Source organism: Elephantulus edwardii, unplaced genomic scaffold (genome assembly GCF_000299155.1).
Source record: "Elephantulus edwardii isolate Elephantulus edwardi_28Jun2011 unplaced genomic scaffold, EleEdw1.0 scaffold00005, whole genome shotgun sequence".
Lineage (NCBI taxonomy): Eukaryota > Metazoa > Chordata > Mammalia > Macroscelidea > Macroscelididae > Elephantulus > Elephantulus edwardii.
In genome coordinates, this window is record NW_006399755.1 from 38039931 (window position 1) to 38067265 (window position 27335).

Below are 27335 nucleotides of genomic sequence, written 5' to 3' on the forward strand. Positions count from 1 at the left end.
CACTTTAGACTCTTAGTGATCCTGTGTATGAAAATTATATATAGATAGATAGATAGATATACAGATATCTATCTATATCTATCTATCTATCTATATATATATATATATATATATTGCAAAGGGTTCTTTATCTCGTAAAATTTATTAGTCAATGCATTGAATTTTAATTTCATTATGACCATTGTGGTGGTGGTGGTGGTTGTGTTATGTGCCATCAAGTCACTTTAGACTCTTAGTGATCCTGTGTATGAAAACTCTAAACCCTGCTCTATCTTAAGCCAACCTTATTGATTCTTACATATTCTCCAGTCATTGAGTCAATCCATCTTATCAAGGGTATTCCCCTCCTCTGCTTTCCCTTCAGCCTCCCAAACATAATATCCCTCTCTAAGGACTAGTCCTTCCTTACAACATGCCCAAAGTATGTCAGACATAGCTTCAGAATCTTTGCCTCCAAGGAACAACCTGGTTTTCCTTCTCCAGAAAGAACTTGTTTGTTCTCTTAGCAGTCCATGGTATTTTCAATACGAGTCTCCAACACCACAGCTCAAAGGCATCAATTCTCTTTTTATCATCACTAGTCATTGTCCAGCTTTCTGATGCATAGCACGTCATTGCGAAGACCATGACCACTATGTACTTTTGTTTGTTTAATTTATGACCACTGTGTACCCTATGAACAAGATATTGAAACCTTGCCCAATCATCCACATGATTATGCAAAGCTCCAACTCGTTATTAAAGTCACTGTGTTAATCCAGCATATTGCGAGTCTTTCTTTCTTTCTCTGACCTTTTCCAGCATGATGTCTTTTTCTAAGGAATGGCCCCTGCTGACAACATTTCGAAAGAACTTGAAACAAAATACCACCATCAATCTCTCTAAGGAGCAGCCTGGTTGTCCTTCCTTGCTATTTTGACATCCTTGTTCTTTTTCACTTTAAAAAAATTATTGACAGCGTATCTTCTCAGTGTAACACATCTGTTCACTTCTTGACTGTTGCTACTGTATTAATAATTGTAGATCCAAAGAAAACCGTTGACAACTTTAGTCTTTTTTCTGTCATGATGCAGCCCATTGGTCCAATACTGATAATTTTTGTGTTATTGATGTTGAGATGTAATTCATACTAAAGACTGTAGTCTTTGATCTTCAACAGTTAGAGCTTCATGTCTTCTTCAGTTTCTGCAACCAGGGTTCTGTCATCTGCATTAAATAGGCTGCTGATGAGTCTGGCCCCAATCCTGGTGCCGCATTCTTCATTTAGTACAGCTTTTAAACTTATTTGCTCCACATAAGGATCTAATTTGTCAGCATAAATATTAAATACACAGTACCAAAAGGAATTGGTAGACAATGAATGATTTAAGGAAGTGAGATATTGTCAAGAACCAATGGTAACGAATGAAGCTCAGGCTACACTAAAAGCACTGGGGAAAAAGAAAAAGCCCAGGAATTGATCGAAGACCAACTAAGTATTTCAATAAACAGATTCAGTCCTGCACCCAGTCAAATTTAGGAACTTTCCATTCTCTCAAGTCCACATATAAAACTATTTTCTTACTATATTATTTCTACAAGTTGGCTGTTTCAGGCTAAAGATAATACTTTTATTAAATTAATACATGAATAACTTCCTTTAATGTGCAAATAATATTTGAAACAGCTTTCAAATGAGTCTGAAAAACTATTGCCTCTATACTATTAAAGGGGAATAAAGAAGAAATTCTAAGAAACCAGTCATTCAGTGATGCCAGCTCAGAGCAATCAGTCAATTTTCCTTCTGGAATCCACTTGTATCAACATATGGCACCAATAGCCTTATTCTTGAATATTTATTATTTTTTAATAAAATTTTTGAAGAAGGGCGGTTTTGTTTTTGCATTAGCAAGCAATTTGTTACAGTATTAATAGTTTCTTATTTCCTCTAATGGACTGTGTATTGAGATCCAGTCATTCACATTCATGCTCTTTCTAGTGTTCTAAATTAGAAAAGCCAGGGTGATAATAAAACTCTATATAAAATTATACTTATTTGCAAATTAAGCTCTTTTCATTACCCTAATTCTATAGTATATACCGGTATTTACTCTCAGTTAGGTGCTCACCATCAATAGGTACACAGAATATAAAACTTTTATTATTCTTTCTAAGACTTTTCTGATAGGTTCCCTACTTCATACATTCTCAGTAGCTGCCATGCTATTGTCAGTGATCACTGTTATCTTTCTAAAGCACAGATCTGATGGTGTATAAGAGCCTGTGAAAATTGTTTTGTACCCAGACAGAACTCAATTTGAATGTTGGTTCTGTCACCTCCCAGCTTTATGACCTTGTGAAAGTTAACCTCCTGAGTGTTCTTGTCTGTAAAATAGGATAATAATACCTACCTTGAAAGATTTTTCTGAGGAGAAGGACTATTGTAAAATCTTGTTCTGTGACTTGTGCATAATAGGCACTCAAGAAATGTCAGCTGCCATATTATGTCATTCTCCTTTAAAAAATAAGTATAAAAGAGCAACTATTTATTGAGAATATAAACTGTCCTTGTTACATACTGTAGATGTTGTAAGAACTCAAGAAGATTGAAGTTTAGTAATTATAAAATGGGAACATTACATTTCAAAAGGGATAAGTACAAAGTGTTATTCAAGGACATAGGTGGAGCATGTAGAGTGACTTTAAGCTGAAACTGGAGTTAAAAAAAAGAAACTGTGAGCTTGCTGAAAAGAGGTGGGATATGCTTGAAGTAAATGAGCTTCTGCCAGTAACCTGGTATTTGCAAAGACACAGAAGAGCTCAGAGCACAGCTGCAGAAACTGGCAGCTAATGAGAGTTAGCGTTGCGCTGGCAATCCAGAGTGGTAGAGGGCAAAGTACGGGTAAGGGAGAGAAAAAAAAGGAGGAATGTAAGAGACAAGAAGGCTGGTGGCATGATGGACCCTGAAAGTCACATTCAGGAATTTAGAATGAGAAATTTTATTCTGAAGTAATAACCCTCATTCTCACTGCTGTCAGGTCAATCAGTTCCAACTCCATAGAGTTTCCAAGGCTGTAAATGTTAAAGGGGGGGGGGGGAGGAGCCTGCCCCTCTTTCTTTTATGAAGCTGCTGGTGTATTTAAAGTGTTGAAGAATTGCATCCTTTAGATTAGCAGTGTAACATGTCTTGGACTATGTCACTAGGACTTGATGGTTTGATTGTTTTTTTTTACCTGAAAATATGTTCATAAGGTGATATGTGCATACACAGAGAGTTTTTGGAATAAATGGCATCAACTGAAGAAAAATCAGTGCCTTTGGATTGATATATTGGTGAAGAGTATAGACTAGCAAAAGGACAAATCTCTCTTGAAGGAAGTGCAACCAGTGTGCTCCATAGAGACAAGGATTCTTGCATACTTCACCTTAGTATATATTATGAGGAGGGGCAAGTAGTCATAGAAAGATATTATAGTTGGTAAAGTAAATGTTTATGAAAAGGAAGAAGGCTTTCAAGAAAATGAATTTCCACAGCCACTTTTATTATCAGTATTATGTGATAGATTGTGAGGATGGCATACAATTTTATTCTGTTGTGTGCGGACTTTTAGGAGATAGAGTTGACACCATGGCACTCAGCAACAAGCTTAAAACCTCAGTGGCTGAATCTGAAAATAATGTTGTACCAATAAAGATGTAGGTAACAGATACATGTGCTTTTTCACTTCTGACTCTAACTTAAGAAAGAAGAAAAAGACATGGAGTGAAGAGTGAAGAGAAGAGAAGGGAGGGAAATTAAGAGGGAATAAAGCTACAGCAGAGGAAGAAAGCAAAGGGCAAAAGGAAGAAAAGATAATATGGATGAAGGAAGAAGGTAATTCTATAACAAAGAAAGAAGAAAAATGAGAAAAGGAAAGAAGGGAAATGTCTCATTTATACTATCCACCACAATTAAGGCTAGCTTCCTTTGAGTTAGAGGTTTACAGTGTGGATAAGTCTTCCCAAGATTTATTCCAAAATAATGAGTCCTTCCTTAGTATTACCACCAAGTACCTGTTAGATACTATTGTTGTTGTTGTTAGGTGCCATTGAATACAATCCATAACAACCTTATGAAATTTATCTTACCTGGTACAATGACAGACACATAGATCAATGGAATAGAATTGAGACTACAGATATCAGCCCATAAGCCTATTGACAACTAATTTTTGACAAGGAGATGTAATCAGGAAATGACAGCCTTTTTAATAAATTGTGTCGTCAAAATTGGAAAATTATCTGCAGAAAACTCAAGAAAAATCCAAACCTCACTCCATACGCAAAAACCAATTCTAGGTGGATCTTGGACCTACGACTAAAACCAAGGACTATAAACTTCATTAAAGCAAAGCTTGGAAGAACTCTAGAATCCCTGATTCACAACATAAACAGTCTTCCAAACATCCTGAAAAATCTACAACCATGAGAAGATAAAATGGATGAATGGGATGTTCTAAAAATCAAATCCCTATGAACATCCAAAAACTTCTCCAAAAGGATAAAAATGGAAGCGACAGACTGGGTAAAAATATTTGCTAATGGCATGTCAGATAAGGGACCTATAACTAGAATTTACAAAATACTCAAGCACTACCACAAGATAAAGGTAAACAACCCAATTAAAAATTGGGCACAGGATATGAGCGGACACTTCACCAAAGAAGACATTCAGATGGCAAACAAACACATTAAGAAATGTTTAAAATCCCTAGCTCTAAGAGAGATACCAATCAAAACAACTATGAGATATCATCTCATCCTAGTAAGAATAGCAAAATTTAACAGAACAGCCAACAAATGCTGGTGAGGTTGTGGAGAAACTGGAACCCTTACTCATTGCTGGTGGGAGTGTAAAATGATGCAACCACTATGGAAGGCTGTATGGCATTTTCTCAAAAAGTTGCAAATAGAAATACCTTTTGACCCAGCAATTCCACTACTGGGAATATACCCCAAAGAAATTACAACCACCACCTAAGCAGATATATGCACATCTATGTTTATCATGGCTTTGTTCACAATAGCAAAGAGCTGGAAACAACCTAAGTCCCCATCAACAAACAAATGTCTAGAGAAACTGTAGTATGTTCACACAATGGAATACTATGCTGCATTGAAAAACAAAGAACTCTTGAAATATTATACAAAATGGGTGACCCTGGAGGACATTATGCTGTGTGAAATATCTCAGTCACAAAAGGACAAATACTGCATAGTGCCTCTGTTGTAAAATTGAACTGACTTTGGGGTTGGGAGGAGAGAGAATGATGAGATAAATTATGTATACTGCATTGAAACAGATAATGGAAAGAACAGTTTAAAAGGGATATGTGATTAGGTATTATTGTCATAACAAGGTCCAGAATGAAGGTTTCATAGTGGAGTGGATTTGCGGGGAGGGATTGTATAACAATGAAAAAAATTTTCTTTTACTTTTCAAAGAGAAGAGCAAACTTGGGGAGAGGGGTAGACGGGGGGAAAGTACAACAATGAATGAATGGAAATCCAAAATCTCTGTAAATTTTCATTAAAATGAATAATAATAACCATCATCCCTATGAAATCTGAACCCTTTTGTATCCTGTGCCAACCTCACAATTTCTGACACATTTGAGCCCATTACAGCAGTTAGTATGTCAGTCTGTCTAGTTGAGTCTTCCTCTCTTTAGCCAGCCCCTACAGCTTGCTATGTATGGTGTCACCTCCAGAGAATAGCCTCTTGTGATAACATTCCCAAAGTATGTGAGACGAAGCTTTATTAAACTTGTCATCAAGAATCGCATTGGCTTAACCTTCTCCAAGACATATTTTTGTGTGTGTGTTTGGAAGCCTGTGGGGTATTCAGTACTCTTCTCCAACACCACAGCTCAAAGGCATCAATTCTGTCATCCTTTTTGATTGACCAGCTCTCAGGTGCATAGCAAATGAACAGAAAAACTATGGCCTGAATGAAATACATCTTAGTACTCAAACTGACATCATTGCTTTTCAGTAACTTCAAAGTCATCTTAAGAATAATCATTGGACACTCAATGGGCAAGTTCAAATTGAGACCAAGAAAGCTAAAATAAGTCTATGATAACCAAAATTTGGTCTTGAATCTATTCCATCTGAATTTGAAAACATTAAGAATAAGATTGCAAGTCGTCTGCATAAATAAGTCTATTGGTAAGTCTTCCTCCAATCCTGATGCCACATTCTTCATAGAGTCCAGCTTTCTGAATAATTTGCTTAGCTTACAAATTGAATTGGTATGGAGAACGGATACAATTCTGACACACACTTTCTTAATTTTAAACTATGTGTGCTTCCTTTTTCTGTTTGGACAACAGCTTCTTGGTCTAGGTATAGGTTTTGCATGAACACAATTAAGTGCCCTGGGATTCCCATTTTTTCCGTTTTAGCCATAATTTGTTATGATCCCCACGGTCAAATGCCTTTGCACAGTCAATAAAGCATAAATATATATTCTTCTAGTATACTTTCCTTTCAAGCAGGATCCATCTAACATCAGCATTGATATCGATCATGCCACAGCCTCTTCTAAATCAAATCTGAACTTCTTGAATACCTCTATGTATTGTTCAAGATGTTTCTGGAGGTTCACGCTGTTTTTTACTTGTTTGTGTGTGATATTAATGATATTATTTGATAATTTCTACATTCTTTCAGAGTACCTTTCTTGCAAACAGGAACAAATATGAATCTCATTAGTCTCTATTAGTCAGTCAGGGAGCTGTTCTCCAAATTTCCTGGCTTAAACTGCCAGTTGCTATACCATAGATTCCTAGGGCCTTATTGTTTGCCAGTGCCTTCAGTGCAGTTTGAACTCCCTTCTTCATTACCATTGGCTTTTGATTATATGGTCCTTCCTGAAATATTTCTTTTCAGCCAGTTCTTTTTAGTACAGTGGTTGTGTATATTCCCTCCATCTTCTTTTGATGTTTCTTGCATCATTCATGATTTTGTCCATAGCATCCTTCAATATTGCAACTCGAGGCTTTTGTTTGGTTTTCAGTTCTTTCAGCTTGAGAAATGCCGAGTGAGATCTTTTCATTTTATTCTCCAATTCCAGTACTCTGTACATTTCAATATAATATTATGCTTTGCCTTCTTGACCTGCCTTCTGGCCTCTTTCTCTCAGCTCTTTTTCTTCAGCGTCTTTTCCCTTTGCTTTGGCTTCTTTATACTCTCATGCAATTTTCAGAGTCTCTTCTGACATCTGGTTTTGTTTTTTCTTTATCCTCTGTCTTTGTAATGACCTTTTTCTCTCTTCATGGATGGTAACCTTGATGTCATCCCACAGCTCATTTGGTCTTCAGTCATTAGTGTTCAACATTTCAAAACTATTTTTAAGATGATTTTTAAATTCAGGTAGGATAGACTCAGGATCATATTTGAGTTTCTGGGGACTTGTTTATATTCTTCAGTGATGTGAAATGCCTGCTAGAAGTATACATAAATATCCTCAGAAGGAAAAATATTGAAATTTAAAATTTTTAGTTGTTAGGTGTCAACACATCTCATCATCTTTGTTTCTAAGGAGTATTCTAAAGGTACTTCTTAAAAAATGGATTTTTTTTCTTTTGGTTGGAACCAATCCATGACTGACCCTCCAGCAGTAAATAGCATGAGAGGAGAGTGTCTATTCTCCAGTGGAAAAGCTACAGATTTGAACCGTGATAATTTAGAGTTACAATACAGCTTCTTACCACTAGGCTACCACAGCTATCTTGGTAATAGCTTGCCTCCGGAAACCCTATGGACTTGGAAAAACTATGAAAGTTATATAAGTGTTCAGGTCTTTCGTTTGTAGGGTCACTATGACACAGCGCCACTTAACAACAACAACTTTTTTATAGAATGGTTTCTACATCAATTTTCATTCTGTTCAGACCCAAGGTAATGTCCTATCTTTTCATTTGCAATGTTAATTAATACACATTTAAGCCATCAGGTACCACCAGAACAAAAGCTAACTCCAGTACATTTTTTAAACCTGTAAATCAGTATTTTTTTTGTTATTCAGGAATTTGAGGTGTTCATTTACTTTACAGAAAGAGTTTAGTTATATATTAAAATATGTTTCTGTAAAGGATTGCTTCACCAAGAGGTTTTATTCTCTTAAGATTTAGCTCGCCAAAGTGCTGAAAATATGTTAGTTAAGGTTTTTGGATTTTTTTTCCCCCCTGTACTTCTCTCTACTGTTGAACATAGACCAACTTTGTTGGAGTGACTTATAAATAATTTTCAAAGGCAGTATTAATTTGCTTGTATCTATGAAAGTATTAATATATGGCCTTTCCTCTCCTAGCTCAATTCTTCTTATATTTAAAAAACAACTTTATTTTTATGATGGTATCATCACATGAATTGTCTTCTCACTTAAAGCTCATTATCCTTCTTCAAAAAGATTTCCACCTTTCAGCTACTAATACTTATATTTTTCCATAATACTAAAAATATGCATGTATTTCTCCTTGTTTCATTCACTTTAGATATGTTTTGTGTCATGATGCTGATGTGTGCAGTCAAGTTGGAACTGCAGCAGGTTTTCAGAGCCAATAAATTGCATGGGAGGAGATTGCACATTCTTCTCTTGCAGAGTAGCTAGTGGATTTGAACTGTGTACCGTGGTATTGAAGCTGGGCTTCTTCACCACAAGGCCACCATAAGAGCTCAGCTGAAAAGACCTGTCACCACTGTTCTGACCATCGCTCTCTTTTTTCTCATGTTCCCTGAATGTCCTTGTTGTTGTTATGTACTGTCCAATTGGAAATGACTCATAGCTGATCCCCCAGAGAGTTTTCAAAGATAAAATGCAGAGAAGGAGACTGTTCATCTTTCTTTATTGGAGCAGCTGATGGAGTCAAACCATATGCCTTTAGGTTAACTTTGCAGCTTCTTGCTACTTAGCCATCAGAGGTTCCGTTTCTAATGGAGATAGCTAAAAATTTTTGCCTAAATCAGTAGTCAGTACTGACATTACTAATGCATATTTCCATACCAAAAGTTTTGTGGTTTTTTAATTCACACACACAGAAAAAATGTTTTGATTTTTCAGTGAAGCCATACATAACAAAACAAATATATACACACATACATATGTGTGGTTGTATAATAACTTATTTGATGGTCTATGAGCTAACTCATAGTCAACCCTCCAGTGACTTTTCAGAGGCAGTAAATAACATGGTTGGAGATTGCCCATATTTCTCCATAAAGCAAATGGTGAATTTGAACCATTTGCCTTAGCTTAGAAATTCAACTCCTTGCCAAATGTGTGTGTTTAAATGTACACATACACACTCCCATGTATAAAAGAATGGTGAGGTTATGAACTTAGGACAGTCAGTCCAAGATGCAAGTCTTTTCAGAAGAAAAGTTCTGCAACTAGTTTGACTTTATTCTTCAAATTATGAATTCTGTTATATGTTACAAAATGGAGCAGTATTTTCCACTCTTTAGCCTCCATCTACTTGCACTTTTGCCAAGAATAGTTTAGTGAATCAATCCAACTGCCATCACCAACAAAATCCTTTACTAATAACTTCTCTGTGCATTTTCGCTAGAACCTCAGCAAGTTTTTTTTTTCACTCTAGACTTAAATTCATTGTCTCTACATTAGCATGAAAGCAGCCTAAGGCTGGTTACTCTATCCTATTCACTTTGTGTTCAGTCTAGTTTGTTTAGTATTCAGTTTATATCAGATATCAACAAATGGTTTTCCACGAATGAATTAAATAATACTGGACATAAAATATATGCTAGCCTCAAATATGGTGGTGGTTATTTTTTCCCAACCTAATTTGTATCATCTCCCAAAGAAAATACCTAATCATTTGTGTTTCAGTTCTAAATGGGTTTTTGTTCATTTGTTTGTTTTTTTTGTCAGTAATTTAAATTATATGCTGTCCAGAGAGCTGAAAATGGTACATGAGGGCACAGGGTCAAGAACGTCTCTCTGGCAGGGCCAACAGAGTAAGACCAACATAGCCCCTCACTGCCCCAAAGCAGAAAGTCGGCCTGTAGCCCAGCCCCATGCTGCCCCTAGAGCCACATGTATAGCAAAAGGCTCATGTACCAACTGTTGACCTAAAGACTCACAGTTGTGGTACTGAAAATGAGGTTTAATAGGAAAGTAAGTTGGAGAGGAGGGAGGCAAAGAGCATCACCCAAAATAAGTTCAGGTTTCAGCCCTAGTTCCAAGGCACAATTCTTCAATTAGTCCAGGATCTCGTTTTAGTTCAGCAGTCAAATTCAAATCATCTAACAAGGTTTACCAAAGAATAACTGTAAATCAGCTTCTCCTTCAAGCACCTGCAAGAATTGCAAAAACCTTTAACTGTGGCCTTTATCTCAGGGTTCCTCTGCTTACACGTTGCCAGAGTTTCTCCGTAGTGATGCCACAGCCTGTCTACCACCAGAGTCTCATTCTCACCAGGGTCTTCCTGCAGTCTCCCTCCAGTCTTACCACCACAAGTCTTGCTTGCCTCAAGTCTTGCTGCCCAATCTGGGAATGACTTTTTTTTCTTATCCTAGTCCCACAGCTGTTGGTGAATTATAAGACCATCCTGATTTGCAAGACCATGTGTCTTAGTTAATGTAGCTGGAGACCAGAGGGGGCTAACTGTAATGACTAATAAAGCCAACTTTTAGGCTAACACCACACATACTGTTCTCAAATCAGTATTTGTCACAATTAAATTATTCCCTTTAAACCCCCCAAAAGCATTGTTGTTGTTGTTGTTGTTGTTATGTACCATCAAGTTGCTTGCGACTCATAACAACCCTATGTACAACAGCCCTAAACTCTGCTCTGTCCTGTGCCAATCACACTGTCTCTGACACTCCCATTTCAATTACCCCAGTCACTGAATCAACCAATTTCATAGAGGGTCTTCTTCTCCTGTGCTGTCCCTCCACCCTACCAAGCATGATGTCCCTCTCCAAGGACCGGTCCCTCCGTACAACATGTCCAAAGTATGTTAGAGGGAGCCTCAGAAATCTTGCTTCCAAGGAGCCACCCAGTTTAACTCTTTCCAGGATGAATCTGTTTGTTTTCCTAGCAGTCCATGGTACCCTCAATACTCTTCTCCAGCACCACAGCCCAAAGGCATCATTCTTCTTTTATCCTCCTTAGTCATTGTCCAACTCTCTGATGCATAACAAGTGATAGCAAAGAAAAGCATAGTAGTATACAAGTATTTTAAGAATCAATATTTTTCTTATTTTTTTAGATGTGAATATCACTAGCCAATGAAAGACTAGATAACCATACCCTTTTCAGCCTTACTGTAATTAATTAGCTATTAATGCATTAGTTGTTTTTACTGTGTTGAAGAATTATGACAACTTTATAACTATGTTTTGTTTTCATTTAAAGCTTAGATCTTTAAAGAACCATTAAAATTTCTTTATCAAATTATGGAAACTATTATTTATATTCAGAAATTCAGTGCTGTATTTCTGTAATCTCAATCTCATAGGCATTTTTTTCTATCTGAAGCTTCCATCTCAGTGAATATCATTTTCACTGGAACTTGACACTTTCATCTTATCTGACACAATTCATCAGGTTGATACCAAGATAAATCAGGTGTGGCTCTTTTCTTGAAAGACTTTATCAGCTCAGAAGACAGACAGATTATTGTGCAGTTGTTCCTCTGTATCTGCACATATAATCATTAATGTTATCTAGTAGTTTCTGGGGTCCTTTTTGTTGTGTGTTACTGATCCTTGTCCGCCCCCCAAAAGCGCATGGCCCTTGAACCTTAGACTAAGGGTAAAGGTTGAGCCCTGCTTTAGGGCATGGATTTAAAATCTTGTAAGACCCTCGGACCAAATTTATTAATTTTAATAGAATATTCTTTAAAAGACACACCAATCGTTCATCTATTTGCTGTACTGAACAACTTGGAGTTGCTGTGATGCTGAACACTATTCCATAATCATATCAAATACCATAATGGTTACGCATTATGTACAATTGTTGAATGAGCTTCCAGATTGATTCATGTTGAGAAGCCCAAGTGACATTCACTTCTTAAACTAGGTGCCTCTGGAAACTCTACAAACTCTCTTATAAATAAACAAAAAACATGTTAATAATAGAAAAAAGTTCAGGTCTTTTATGCAAAGCTTACACTGAGTCATATAAATGAAACTAGCTATATTATATCTAAATGGTGGTTTCATCTACATAACTAGTTATATCTTGGAGGAACATTCTTCCTCTTTTCACATCACTCTTTATCAAGGTACTATATGAGGTAACCTGGGTTTGCTATGATGCTGAACCTTGTGCCATGGGAGTATCAAATATAGAATGGTTGCCCATTATGGACTGTGTTTGATGGAGCCTCCAGTTGTAAAACAGGTTGGGAAGCAGGAGTGGCATCCACTTCCAAAACCACATACCTCTGGATACTCTGTGAAATTGGAGAAACAAAGATAGCTCTGGAAAGGCATTAGGTCTTTTGTTCATAGAGTTGAATCAACCTCAACTCTATGGCAATCAATGACAACAACAGTAGTTGTCAAGCTATAACTTTGCACCAAGTTCAGTTTTGCATTATACTATAATTTTTAAATCCAAGGCAATGGATTATAAAATATATAACTTTAACATATAAATTTTTAATTACTTTGGTTCTAAGATGCACCCTAAGTATCAGAGAAGTTAATAGGTGAAAACAAGGTTCAATGTGCTTCAATATTAGAATGCTTACCTTCCTTGCAGGAGACCTGGATTTCATTCTGAAACAGTGCTGCCCATGCATAACCACTACCCATTTGTCAGTGAGGCTTTTGTGTTTTGCGAACAAAAATGGACTAGAAACAAAGTCCTTATTTCCCAAAATCCGATAATGAAACTCCAGTGATATCACAATGATCCAGTCTACAACTAATCATGCAGATGGCACAGAGCAGGGTAGCACTTCATTCTATGTGCATGGAGTCACCAGAGATTAGGAACCAGATCCTGGTAGCTGACAGTAATAACAATATAGGAAAAAACATTGGGATTGATGAACCATATTAATTTAATTCTGAAACAACTTTTCAAGATAGTTAATGTTCTTCTTGATCTTGAGGCAAGGGAATAAATGGGGCCAAGAGATTTTTAGATAACTTGCTCAAGTTCATAGTTAGTAAATAGATGAGCAGGAATGAACCCAGATCAATTTGACTCCAAATTCCATGCTACTGACCTATATTTTGAAAGGCCTTAGATTTACCACGTAATAGGAAGCTCAAGAATTTCTATAAATTCTCTTCCTTATGTGATTTCATTGAAAACTGAAGAATTCAAGAACCTCTGTTCTTCAGAACAGTTGAGGATCTAATTGAGTTTCTGGAGGCAAGCTATTTGGGAAGTGGATGCCAATTCTACTTCCATGTTTGTTTTAATTGGGGAGCTCCAACCAAACATTGTCCACCATGGGTAACTATTATGGCATTTGACATACCAGTGTCAGAATGTTTAGCATCACAGCAACCACGCATTCCTCTGTACAGCAAATTGACAGACCAGTGCTATACCACTTAGAAGGATGTTTGACCAAAAACAATTAAAATCAGGCCTGAGGGCAAATGAATAAAATCACTCCCTTTGGCTTGGTAGCATCACTTTTCATCCACTAGGCCAACAGAGCTCTCTCTATGACTTATTAATTTCTTTTTAAAAATGACTCTTTTAAAATTAACCTGATTACTGCTTAAAATGAGTATAGTTACCAGGCTAAGTAACACTTGGAAATGTTTAATAAAATCAATCAAGAGAAAATTGATTATTTGAAAATTTATGTATTTTAAACCACATTTCTTATAAATGTTAAAGAACTAACATAATACTAGAATGGAGAGAAGTCCAAATTAGCTTTTACCTTGAGTATAGACATCTATATTCCTATTCCTTTAAATGGAAAATTAATATAAAAAAGTTGCCATCAGAGTTCTCTTTTTGAGGGTTATAAGAACAAAAAAGCAACATTTTGTATGACATTTTGAAAATTAATTCTTATGCTACATGAAGTGGCAAAAATAATCTTTGTAAGGAGGAAAAAAATGACTAATCAAAAGGAAGAAACTGCATATTTCATCTTAGGTAACAACCAGTATAATCTTCTGGGGGTATTTTTTAAAACTAATCAATTAGGAAATAGTTTTTCCAGACTATGGCCTCTGACACACCAATCCCCATTACCCCAGTGATGGAATCAGTCCACCTCCTTAAGGGTCTTCCTCTCTTGCACTTTCCCGCCACCCTCCCAAGCATGATGTAGCTCTCTCCAAGAACTGATCCCACTTTGCAACATATCCAAAGTCTGTCAGCCAGAGCTTCAGAATCCTTGCCTGCAAGGAGCAGCTTGCTTCACCCTCTCCGTAATGAACTTGTTTGTTCTCCTAGCAGTCCATGGTATATTCAGTACTCTTCTCCATCACTAAAGCTCAAGGCATCCATTCTCCTTCTGTCATCCCTAGTCATTGTCCAGCTCTCTGATGCATAGCAGGTAATGGCAAAGACATGCTCAAAACACACCTGGCAAGGGTCGGGACAACGCAGAATCTATTGGTTTTTTCTGCTACTAGGAAATATCTTTAATCTGTTCTTCTCTGTAAAATGTTTGTCAGATAATGTTCTAAGTCTGAGCAATCTAATTAAGACAGACAAAGCAGGAAGAAGAATTGGCCATCCAGTTCCGAAATGGCAGGCCTTTGAAACCCTATGTACAACAGAGCACTCTTGACTAGCAGATATGACAACTGAAGCATTGCCCTCAAGTATGGGAACTAAATCACAGTAACTAGTTCACTGGAATGTTCATTAAAATACAGATTATTGGAACCATGGCTCCTTAGTTATTAGCAGGTGAAGTCAAGTGAACCTATTTAAAATAGAATGAAATGGTTTCTTATCTTGCACCATTCTCACACTCTCTGTTGTGCTTAAATTAAGTTCCTTGTTGCAGCCAATGTGTCAATATATCTCATTATGAATCTTCCTCCTTTTTCTAGACTCTCTACTAATAAGACTAAGAACTTTCTGAAGAGATTGACCCTTTCTATTAACATGCCTAAGACTATGAAATAAAGTTTTACCATTTTCATTTCTAAAGAATATTCTGAATGCTTCATATACATCTGAAAGTTGGACAATGGATAAAGAAGTTTGAACAAGAACTAATGCCTTTGAATTGTGGTATTGGCAAAGAGTATTGAATATCCTATGAACTGTAAAAAGAATAAATAACTCTTGAAGGAAATACAAAAAAAGAGTGCTCCTTTGAGACAAAGATAATGAATATTCATCCTTGTTGTTTTGGATATGTTGTTAGGAAGAGCTAGTCCTTGGAAAAGGCATGTTAGGAACAGTAGAGGGCCAGTGAAAGAAAGGAAAATTCAGTTACATAGACTGACATGGTGACTCCTACAATGAGCATGAGCATGTGGTAGGTACTGAGGATGGCGCAGGACAGGACAAGGTCGTAAGTTGTTCATATATGATCAATGTCAGTCCTAGTACACTAAGTAGAACCTAACAACAACAACTTTCTGACTATTCTAAAAAAAGACTTGCCTTTTGGCTTGTCCTTGGTATATTCAGTAATCTTCAGCAACACCAGAATTTAAAATTTAATTATTCCTTGGTCTTCCTTATTCATTGTCCAATACCCATATACATTAGGCAATTAAAAATACTAGTATTGGACCAGGTGCAACTTAGTTCTAAAGTGACATTCTTGGATTTTAGAACTTTGAAGAGATACTTGGCAGCAGATTTGTTCAATGCAATACATTAATTGATTTCTTAACTGGTGCATCCATGGATGCTGATTATAGACCCAAGTAAAATTAAAGCCTTGACAACTTCAAAACTTTTCCGAGTTGATAGTGATGTAATCTATCGTGATAATTTTTGTTTTATGTTGATGTTTAATCCATCCAGAAGACTACAGTCTTTCAGCTTCATCAGTAAATATTTTCCAATACTGTTCTTCCCTTTCTGCAAGCATGGTTGTGTCATCTACATATTACAGATTATTAATGAGTGCTCCTCCAATCCTGGTGCTACATTCTTCTTAATATAGTATGACTCTTTTAGTTACCTGGAGTTCTTGAGCTAGGAAGCTGTGGGTGGTCTAGTGCATAGGGAGTTGTGGTGCTAATCCAAATAATTCACATTTTAAGCAATCACCTTAAGCCTTCAGTGATTACATCATTGGAGATGAAAATTAAGAGGTTTTATATTTTTTACTCTTACCTACTTCATAAGAACCTCTAAGGGCTTAGTGGTAAGGAATTACATTGTTGATCCAAAGGTACATGGTTCAAATACAGCAGCTGTTCCACAATCAATCAATCAATCAATAAATCAATAAATAAATTTCTTTTTGAAAAATGGGCAGTTTCTTCTCATACAATTTACTGCCTCTGAAAAATCCACTGGAGGATCTGCTTTGGGTGGGTTCGAAACGACAGTAAACAATAAGAACAACAACAGCAACACACATAAAACTTTAGAATGATAAGAGAAATGAACAATCACTAGTGTTTGTTTTCCTATAAAATATAGGCAGTTATATATTTCATTAATTAGATTTTTCCCTTCTTATATGTTATACTGATTTATTTACAAAGTTTGAGTACATTATTTTTCACACAAGATCTTACCCATTTCCTTCACCTTCCTGTCATTGAATTGTGTAACCCTGTGGTTAATACCCCACCCCATCTGGCCATCCTCTCACCTCAGCTTCCTGCCTTCCCCCGCTTGTATCCTCACAGTTATTCTACAATAATGGTTTTATACAGCATTTGTCCTTGTGAGACTGAGTTAGTTCACTCAGCATAATGCTCTCTAGTCCCTCCCAAGGTGGGTAGTAATTTACAATATCAGTGCTCCTGAGTGTTGAATAGTATTCCATTGTATGAATGTACTACAACTTCTCAATCCATTCATTTGTGGTTGGACATCTGGGCTGTTTTCATGTTCTTGCGATGGCAAATAACACTGCTATGAACACTGATGTGCAAGTCTCCATTAAAGCCTGAGTTCTCAATTTCTTTGGGTATATGCAAAGCAATGGAATAGCTGGATCATAGGGAATTTCTATGTTCAACTTTTTAAGGAAGCACTAAACTGACTTCGAGATTTTACAATCCCAAGAACAGTATATGAGTTCCCATCTCGTCACATTCTCTCCAACATTTATTTCTTGCTGTCCTGTTGAAATTTGCCACTGCTACTGGAGTGCAATGGTTTTGATTTGCATCTCTCTTATTGTCAGTGGCATAGAGCATTTCTTCATGTATCTGTTGGTCATGCGAATATCTTCCTCTGAGAAAATTCTTATAGTATGGGAGTACATAAAAAAAATTATGATCATGCAATTTTTTGCATGCCATGTAAATAACTGTTCACTAACGAAGTGAATTGTTGTTCTCATGGCTTCGTGGTAAGAAGGGGCACTGCAATTCCAAAGGCACTGCTTTTAATTCACTAGCTGTTCTGCAGAAGAATAGAAAATAAACTACGATGCAAAATTGCTTCTGAAAACTTGGTGGAAGGTCAGCTGTGGATCAGTTCTGACTCGATGACACACACAACAGTGAAGTAAAAAGAATAATTGTTGGAATGCAGTCTGCTTGGAAAGAAAAAGTCTAATTGAGGTAATCAAAATTAAAATGAGATTCAAAATAAAGGAACAACTCCAGAAATTATTTCAAAGAAATAATTATTAGAATTCTGTGGCTAAGAAAATGTAAACTGTAACCTGAAGGGGAAAGATGAAAAAGTAGAGTATTACCCTTTGCTCTTTGAGTCTGGATGACAGAGAATGAGTCACTAACATAGAAATGAAATATGAAAACTTTCTGATAATAATGGAAGATGTGTTTCCAAAGGAAGGTTTTGTCATTTGCCCTTTAAACCACAAAGATGTTGAATTTTGTAACTGAGTTCATATATATTTGAGTTTTAACCAATTCAATATCTAATCAGAGTTATTTTCTATTACAGCAATTGTTCAACTGTCAAGCTCTACGAAAACTAAGTATTCCTGACAATGACCTTTCAAATCTGCCAACCACTATTGCTAGTTTAGTTAATCTTAAAGAACTGGACATCAGTAAAAATGGTAAGATACTCATATTCTTCTCAAATAACAAGAATTATTTCCCTGGTAATTGATTTTAAAGTATTTTCTTAGTAAATTATGTATAACAGCTACTTTCTTTGGTATAGTTCTATCTGTAAATTAGTTTTGTTAAAAGTTAAATTATAAATTGTAAGTCAAATGAACGTTTAGATCTCTTATTGATGTATTAGACATACTTATTTTCCTTTGCATACATACTAACAGTCCTGCCTCCCCTGTGGCATGTTTAAAATAATGACTTTCTTATCAAGAAGGGGCATCTGTCCATCCTATTTGGAACTGCACTTGCAGTTCTCTTTACTTATCTCATTCCTTTTCCTTATCATATTGACCAGATTTACAATATTATGAACTTTATTCATTTGCAAAAATTAATGTTTATCTTTTCCCATACAAATATATAAGCTTAGTTATTTCACAGCAAAGTATTTTTCACTGTTTTGGTCATTCATGTATCCCAGACCTTTAGAATGGAACAAGGATGGACAATTTCCTGTACAATTTATTCCCTCTGGAAACCCAGTGTAGGGTCAGCTGTGAGTCGCTTCTGACTCACTGTCCTCTGACAACACCTTGCTAAATCATAAGTGACACTTGCTAAATCATAAGTGACAAGTAGTCTTAATTGTATCCCTGGCTAACCTCTGCTAAATCATAAGTGACAAGTAGTCTTAATTGTATCCCTGGCTAACCTCTGTCTTTATGTTTCTTGTTAGTGATGATACGGATGTTGATATTTAATTTTCCCCTTTAGTGTTTATAGAAGTGAAAAAAAATATTTTTAAAAGTATCCTGTATACAGTCATTAAATCTCTATTTTCTTTAAAATGTACTCTGTACTCTGTTTTCTAAGAATACGACAATGAAAGATCAATAAAGGATTTTATCTGCACATAATGAAGATAGAAGCCATGATTCCTCTGCCATCAAATTAGTAGCTATATTTGGAAAGTATGTTTAGGAGGCAGGTGAGAGGAAGTTTGTCTTGCAATGTTTTGGTTATTTAGGAAACATGCTTAGGGTCTAAAGAAAACACATGAACAATATGTTTTAGTGAGAATATTATACATTAAACAAGTGATCCTGAATTATTCAATTGCAAGTGTGTAAAGCCACAAAGAATTTGAAGGATGTGCCTAAAAGGAGAACATAATTGAATTGAGGTGATATTTTATCACTAAGTAATAATCAAGCTCAGACAAGACAAATCATGAGCAAAAACTGTCTCACTCCAGATCAGTTTTTATGTCTGACTGAGAACACAGACCTTGAGGGACTTTCCTTCTGGGGGCAAACCCCAACAATTCCATTGAGGATTTTTTTGTTTGGTTTTTTTTTTTTTTTGCTTTTTTAACTTGTGTGTCCTCGTTGCCTAAAATAATGTCTAGCACATTCCAGAGCAATAAAATAATTGAATCAATTAGTGAATTAATGGTACTTTAATGACATGGAGCACATTGAGTTGGACTTGTGAGAATTGCTAGTCATTTATTTAATTTAAGTCTATGAGAGTTTCTGAGAAGATTAGTGTCACTTGAGGGTCTAACGACACTTGTAAATAACCAATGAATTATGAGATACTAGCTAGTGAAGTGGAGTTCTGGTGGTATAATGATTAAAGCATTCAGATGCTAAGCAAAATGTTTGTGTTTCCAGTGTTCCAGCTGTGTGGCAGGGCAAAGATGTGGCAGTCTGCTTTTATAAAGCTTGACAGATTTGGAAGCCCAATAAGTAGCGTAGAGATGAGTTGAAATCTATTTGATGACACTGGTTTTAAGTTTGTGGGGCTTTTAAAATATTATATAATGAAATGTGTATTAGAGATCACAATTATTATAATACTAAGAGAATGGATAAATTAAATCTGCCAAAGTATTAGTGAAGAATCCAAGTAAAAGATAAACACTGAATATTTCAATATAGCATAGTAACTTCTGAGTAAATGTCTTCTGAAGGAGAAAATAAGAACATAAAAAGGGGCACAAACAACATCCCACACTAGTTTAATTTGACTCTCCTGGGGATTTCAGAAAGACAATCCTAAAAGAACTTTATGCAGACCTTAGAAAGCATAGCAACCGGATAAAGAGCCATTGAAAAGAAACATTTAATCTAGTTTTATTAATTGAATAATCTGAGCAGGCCATGCATTTATATGTCTTGGTATTTCTGTCCTTTAACAACAGTATTGTTGTTGATAGGTGCTATTGTATCTATTCCAATTCATGGAGACTTTACAAGGCTTTTAGAAACAAATATCCAAACTTGTCTTCCTGAGTTGCCTCTGAGTTTGAACTATCATCTTTTCTGCTGTAAGTGAAGCTTTTAATTTTTTGCATCAATAAGGGACTCCCAGTAACAATAACACTTACATATTTATGTATATTCACTTATCAAATCTTATTTTCAAATTACAATTTCTGAGAAATAGCATAAAACCAAAAAACTCATCTTTTCACCTTCAGGATGACTTTGTCACAAATTCCACACAAATAAAAATTTATCCTTTTTTTAAAAGAGGATTATAAATAGTGTATCATCTTAAATCCAGAAAAATAGAAATTTCTTGAGGAATATGACATTTATGTGTATATTATGGTCAAGTCTCAGGGGCATTCTTTCATCAAGAAGTTTTTCTTGCCAGGGAGTAAATTTCAGCTTACATATCTTCCTGTTACAAGTAAGACTCTGACATTCTTTAGAAGTCTTTATGATTATTATTTAGGAATTTGTAGCTATGCTGATGGTTCCCTATGTTCTGGAAGGATTTATGCAAAACCACATAATAAATATAAAACCATTTTGCAAAGTTTGTATAGTGCTTGATATAGTATAGGGCTTGATGAGCATGATGATCTATCTATAGTTGGTAGAAATAAAACACACAGTAAAATATTTCATCACATCAGCCTTTTTCAGAAAATCATACCTAAAAAAACTCTCACTGAAGCCTATAATAGAAACCTCGACAGCTACTAAGGGTTATAATATATCCTTTGGGAATCTTTCAAGTGGATATAAGCAGATAGAAGAAAATAAGTGGAGCACCAGAATCACCTTTGACAAGTTTGGAGTAATAGTCCTGGTGGAAAAGAAGTAAGGCATAAGTGAATAGAGGCAGAATTGGCACTTAGGAACAGAAAACAGAAGGCTTATCAGTTGCTATGAGTCATGCTCAACTGAGCAGCAACTAATAATAAATAATAATCTTTCTGACACAAGGACTCATGCAAGTACCAGTTAATCTACATAAAATTTGCATGAGAGGTGCCTGAATTACATGTGTGACCACTTAATGAAAGTAATTACTCTAAGACAGATTATAATAAATCTTGGTTGCTTATCTGGTCTCTGGTCTTTACTTTCCATGCCCTTAACGTGTCATCTTCATCCCTCAGTTTCTATCCAGGCTTGGAAAGTATACTTTCCATATTAAACTCTTTAGATAAGTGAGCTATTCTGTAGAGAAAGATATCTACACAATTTGCAAAGAGTTTTCATTTACTTCTCTGGCTGTATCCTGAACTTTACCAGGCTCTCTTATATTTTACTCTCAGATAATATTGAATTGTCATTCTATGAAAGCACCAAGCTAATCTCTGAAAATACAAAAAACTATTACATGCTAAACTATGCTTACATGCTAAACTGTGCTATATGTATCTGTCTCGAATAGTCCTTTCTCCCCTCTGCCAGCACTTGTCAACAAGTGAGAATCCTCTTTTTTTATATACTATAAACAAAATAATTCATTGCTTCTTCCTCTGGGATACTTTTGTACCGTAACTGTAGTGTTTTGAACATATCCTACTCTTGAATTTAATATTCCTGTGTTTTCAGCTAGACAATGATAGTTTCTTTTCCAGTCAATGTCCAGAGTATTGGGTCAGTAACTGGTAACTGGTAACTGGTATGTATGTAGGTTAGGTACCCAATAACTGACTGACAGGTAAATAAACATTTTACAGAGAGATTCTATTATTTGTCACCTAATAAATTATTAATCTGTGTGTTAGAAAAATAGAACTATTATTACAATAAGGATCAAGGAATTTCCCATCCTTTTTTCATGAAATCCTGATCACATCATTTCTATCTTTAATTTTCAGTTGGCATGGCCTACTGTGTGCTGGATATAACTACTGTATGTCCCACAAATTCCCTAAACATAATGGGTTTAAAACAAAAGTTACAGTCTATTTTACAGACTACTTTCTCTTCATTATTCATTTCCTATAGTTATAGAGAAGGCATTGGATACAGGAATCCATTCTCTCCTTCAATTCCCATATCCATTCAATTACTTGGTCTTGACAAATTTGCCTCAGTATTAAATTAATTTATTACCATTTCCATTTATACATTTTTCTCTTTCCTAGGCACTTAAAGAGCCTCCTAATTGCCTTTCTCATCTTCATTATTGCCACTATCATTACCACACTAACTTTCCATAAAAACAGATTTAATATTCTTTATAATTACAATTATGGCTAGGCTATAATTTTGTTTAAGATACTTAACAAGAGCTAGGCTCCTTACCACATCATAAAGTTGCTGAAAAAAATCCCTACTTGCCTTCCTCTCTCATTTTCCAATCCCACCAAGTTTTAAATTATTAACTTGATAGTCTAAAAAGTGTTGTCAAATATCAATTCTGATGTCACTATTGCTAAATAGCCTCTGAACTTTCATACTGAGTCAATGGTCTCTCTTTTGTGCTAATATGCCTCATATCTTCTGGTTTTACTAAAACATTTATGTAGTTTTGAAATTTTTAAACATCATAAGATGCTTAAAATATGAGACAACAATATACCCACCACAGGAACCAAAGTTTTATCATTTTACTTCTATATAAAGCTCTAATATTTTAGAAATACATATTACAGAAATCAAAACATTTTCATCCCCATGTCTTTCCACATCTTGTATCCTTAAGTTGTTGCGTGTCATCAAGTCAAATATGACTAATGGTAACCCTATGAACAACAGCCCTGAACCCTGCACAATCCTAAGTTATCCTATCTGATATATTTGAGCCACTATTACAGTAACTGTATCAATCCTTCTTGTTGAGGATCTCCCTTTCTTAACTGAGCTTGAACCTTTCCAAGTATGTCTTATTTCCAAGAACTGGTCCTTTCTAATAATATGCCTAAAGTATGTGAGGCAAACCTTTACCATTCTATCTCCAAAATATATTTATTTGTTTTTCTGGAAGTTCATGAGACTTTAAGTTAGTGTGTTTACAATTTCAATGAAGTACTAATCATTGTATATATTATTCTACAAGCTTTTTATCCACTAAAGGTTTCTGAAAATTATCCTTGACAATTGATATAGATCTAGTTATGCTAGCAACATAAGGGTCTACTGATTCATATCTTTGCAAACATTCCTTAAGAATTTTTTTAATTTTATGATTTTAATGAAAGTTTACAGAAAAGATATCTTTTCATTCATTCATTGTTGCACATTTTACCCCCCTTTCTTCCTTTCCCTTCTCCCTCCCCCAGTTCACTTTTTTGTTTTTCTAAGTAATCATTATTGCACAATTAGCTCTCTCTCCCCCTAGTCCTCTTTCCAATTTACCTCTTATTTTGGGTTAATGCTTAATTGTATATTCCTTTTAAATAGGCCTTTCCTTCATCTGTTCTGGTAAAATGTTCATTGTCTATCCATTCTTATACTATTCTCCTCCCAAACCCTCATTGCAGACCTGCTTTATAACAGTGGTGCTATACCGTATTTGTCCTTTTGTGACTGAGATGTTTCATTCAGCATTATGTTATATAATGTTTTATGAATTAATTGTTTTTCAGTGCTGCATAGTATCTAGTTATATGAACACACTATAGTTTTTCTATTTATTTGTTAATAAGCACTTGTTTCTTCCATCTCTTTGCTATTGGAAATAATGCAGCAGGAAAAATGTGTGTGCATATATGTTTGGATGGCAGTTATGGCTTCTTTAGAATATATTTCTGGTAGTGCAATTGCTAGGTCTAAAGGTATTTTTATTATTAACTTCTTGAGAAAGCACAAAACCAGCTTACATAGTAGTTGTGCTATTTTACACTCCCATCAGCAATCAATAAGGATTCAAATCTCCCCACAACATTGCATTTATTGTTTGCTGCTCTCTTGAATTTTGCTATTGTTGCTGGAGTGAGATGAATCCTCCTATTTATTTATAGTTACATCTCTCTGGTAGCTAGGGATTTTGAACATTTCTTCTTGTTTTTGATTGCTAATTGAATGCCTTCTTTGATGAAATGTCTGTTCATATCCCATGCCCATTTTGTGATTGGGTTGTTTACCTTTTTCTTGTTGAGGTGCTGGAATATTCTATGAATTTTAGATATTATTCCTGTATCAGATATGTTTTTTATTATTATTGATTTTTTTTTATTATTCCCATATCAGCTATAGCATACCTATGGTATGCTTTCTTTTTTACCCTGTTGTAGAAGATTTTTATGTGATTGGGATCTGATTCTTAGAAGGTCTCATTCATCTGTTTCGTTCTCTCCTGATATGAAGACTGTTCATAACTTAAAACTTTTAAAGTTATTAAATGTATTAAATATTATCTAATCAAAAGTATTAAAAGAAGACTGAAAGATTATACAGAACCACTATACCAAAAAGATTGGCTGACACAGAACAATTTCAAAAAACAACAAATGATCAAGAGGCAGTTGTGATGAAAAAGGAAGTTCAGGCTGCTCTGAAGGACTTGGCAAAAAATAAAGCCTCAGGTATTTATAGAATACCAATGACATATTTCAAAAAACAGATGCTACCCTAGATGTGCTCACCAAGTTGTTCCAAGAAATCTGGAAGACAACTGACTGGAATATATCCATATTTATTCCCATTCCAAAATAAGGTAACCCAACAGAATGTGGAAATGATCATACAGTATCACTTCCAAGCAAAATCCTGCTGAAGATTATCCAGAAATGACCGGAATAGTAAATTGAGAGAGAACTACCAGTAATACAAGCTGGGTTTAGAAGAAACCATAGCACTACAGACATCATTGCCAATATCAGATGAGTCTTGGCAGAAAGCAAAAAGTAGAGAGGAGAGATTGGCTGTCTTTCTCCCTGTGACATGTTGGTGGATTTCAACCACCAGTGAGGTATAGCTTTTGAGTTAACAGCTAAATACACACAGTCTGTGTCACCAGAGTGCCCTATAAAATAATTACTAAGTCTGATATTTTAATTATCTAATTAATCATAAATTCTAATATAGAAACAATAACTATTTAAAGTCCAAAATTATATCACATATAATGGCAATTTTATTTCTTTATTAATAATATTTCTACTTTTAAATTTTTCATCAGTTATCCCTAGTTATACCTTTCTAGTAGCTTATCCACTTAATCTCCCAGATTTTGTATTTTAGTATTATATATTGTGACCTAAAGGTAAAGAATTGTACTGTCAAACCAAATGCACTCAGTTCAAATTTATAACCTGCTTTGAAGGAAAAGATAATCAACTCCCCTGTGATTTAATGCCTCTAAAAACCCATGGGAGTTAAGCTATGAGTCAGTCCTGACTCAGCAGTACACAACAACATTGTCTAAATTATTTTAAAACATCTAAGTCTTTAAAAACAATGAAGCTGGCATAGGACTATAGCAATAGAAATCCATCAACAACCCAAAGTGGAAGAGTCCCCATCAACAGCAATTATACAAAGCTGATCCTTAATGAGGTTAAACGTGCCTTTTTTTCTCCTGTACCTTCTATCAATTCTAAAATGGAACATACTTCCCATACCTCTCACTACCCCATCACTAGGTTAATTAATCATTTACAATAGATACATGGAACTGTGCTGACCTCGTGGTAAGGAGCTCTGCTGTTAATCCAGGGGTATTCATTTGACATCTGCAAATTTATCCCCAGAGTAAGATGGGCAGTTTCTTCCCATGTGATTTACACCCCCTGAAAACTCATTGGAAGGTCAGCTATGAGTAACTTACAACTGGATAGCACATAATAACAACACTTACAGGCAATTTTCACAATATGGAGTTTACTGAATAGTGTGTAAATAAATTATTATGTGCAAATTGGTTTAGAAGAGGCCATGACACTTGAGACATTTTCTCCAATGTCAGATGGGTCTTGGCAGAAAGCAAAGAGTACGAGAGGAATGTCAATCTGTGTTTCATTGACTCTACAAAGGCATTTGACTGTGTGGACCATAACAAATTGTGGCTAACCTTGAGGAAAACTGGAATCCCAGAACACTTGATTGTGCTCACCTAAATACTATACTTGAACCAGGAAGTAGGCAGTTGTCAAGACACAGCAGAAAAACACTGCATAGTTCAAAATCAGGAAAAGTGTGTGTCAGGGATGCATACTGTTTTCATACCTTTTCAGTCCATATGCAGAACAGATCATTCAGGAGGCTGGTCTTTATGTGGAGGAATGTGGCATCAGGATTAGAGAAAGACTTAACAACAACCTGGGTTATGCAAATGACACAACCTTGCTTGTTGAAATTGAGGATGATATGAAGCACTTTCTGCCGAAGATCAAGGACTGTAGTCTCCAATGTGAATTGAAGCTCAACATAAAAAATACAAAGATTCCCACAACTGGGCCAACTGACAGCATCATGATAGATGGAAAAGACATTGAGGTTGCTAACAATTATAGCTTGTTTTGCTCCACAATCAACACTCTTGGCAACAGCAGTAAGGAAATTAAAAGAAAAATGGCACTGAGGAACCATAATCTCTGGAGGCCTTGAAGAGGCTCCTATGATACTAAGGAGAGGAGGATGGAAAACTCTCAAAAATCTACAGCTTAGTCTAAGTGAAGAAAATTCTTTTGCAGACACACCAGCAGTGCAGATGGCCAATTGGAGTTTGAGTGACAGAATTCAGAAGCAACTATCGACACATGTTAGGGAGCTGCTTGCTCAGGCCAGGCACATGTCGGGGAGCTGCCTGCTGATGTGAGGCACATGCCAGAAACCTGCTTGCTGACACCACACACATTCTGGATAGTGACTTGCTAATGCCATGCATGCACCAGGGAGCTGATGATGCACTTACTGGAAAGCAGAGCACAGTGGCGAGCAGGAAAGCTGAAATCCAAATAAGCATGAGCCCTG

The 27335-nt window shown here is 35.7% G+C and overlaps 1 protein-coding gene across 1 annotated transcript in view; it reads left to right on the plus strand.

The window, feature by feature from the left end:
- Positions 1-27335, plus strand: part of LRRC7 (leucine rich repeat containing 7) — a 720627-nt gene that overhangs the window by 216961 nt on the left and 476331 nt on the right. The window contains exon 3 of the mRNA XM_006879790.1: positions 18047-18164. Within this exon, the coding sequence (XP_006879852.1) occupies positions 18047-18164 (118 nt within the window). The remainder of the gene's footprint in view (positions 1-18046; positions 18165-27335) is intronic.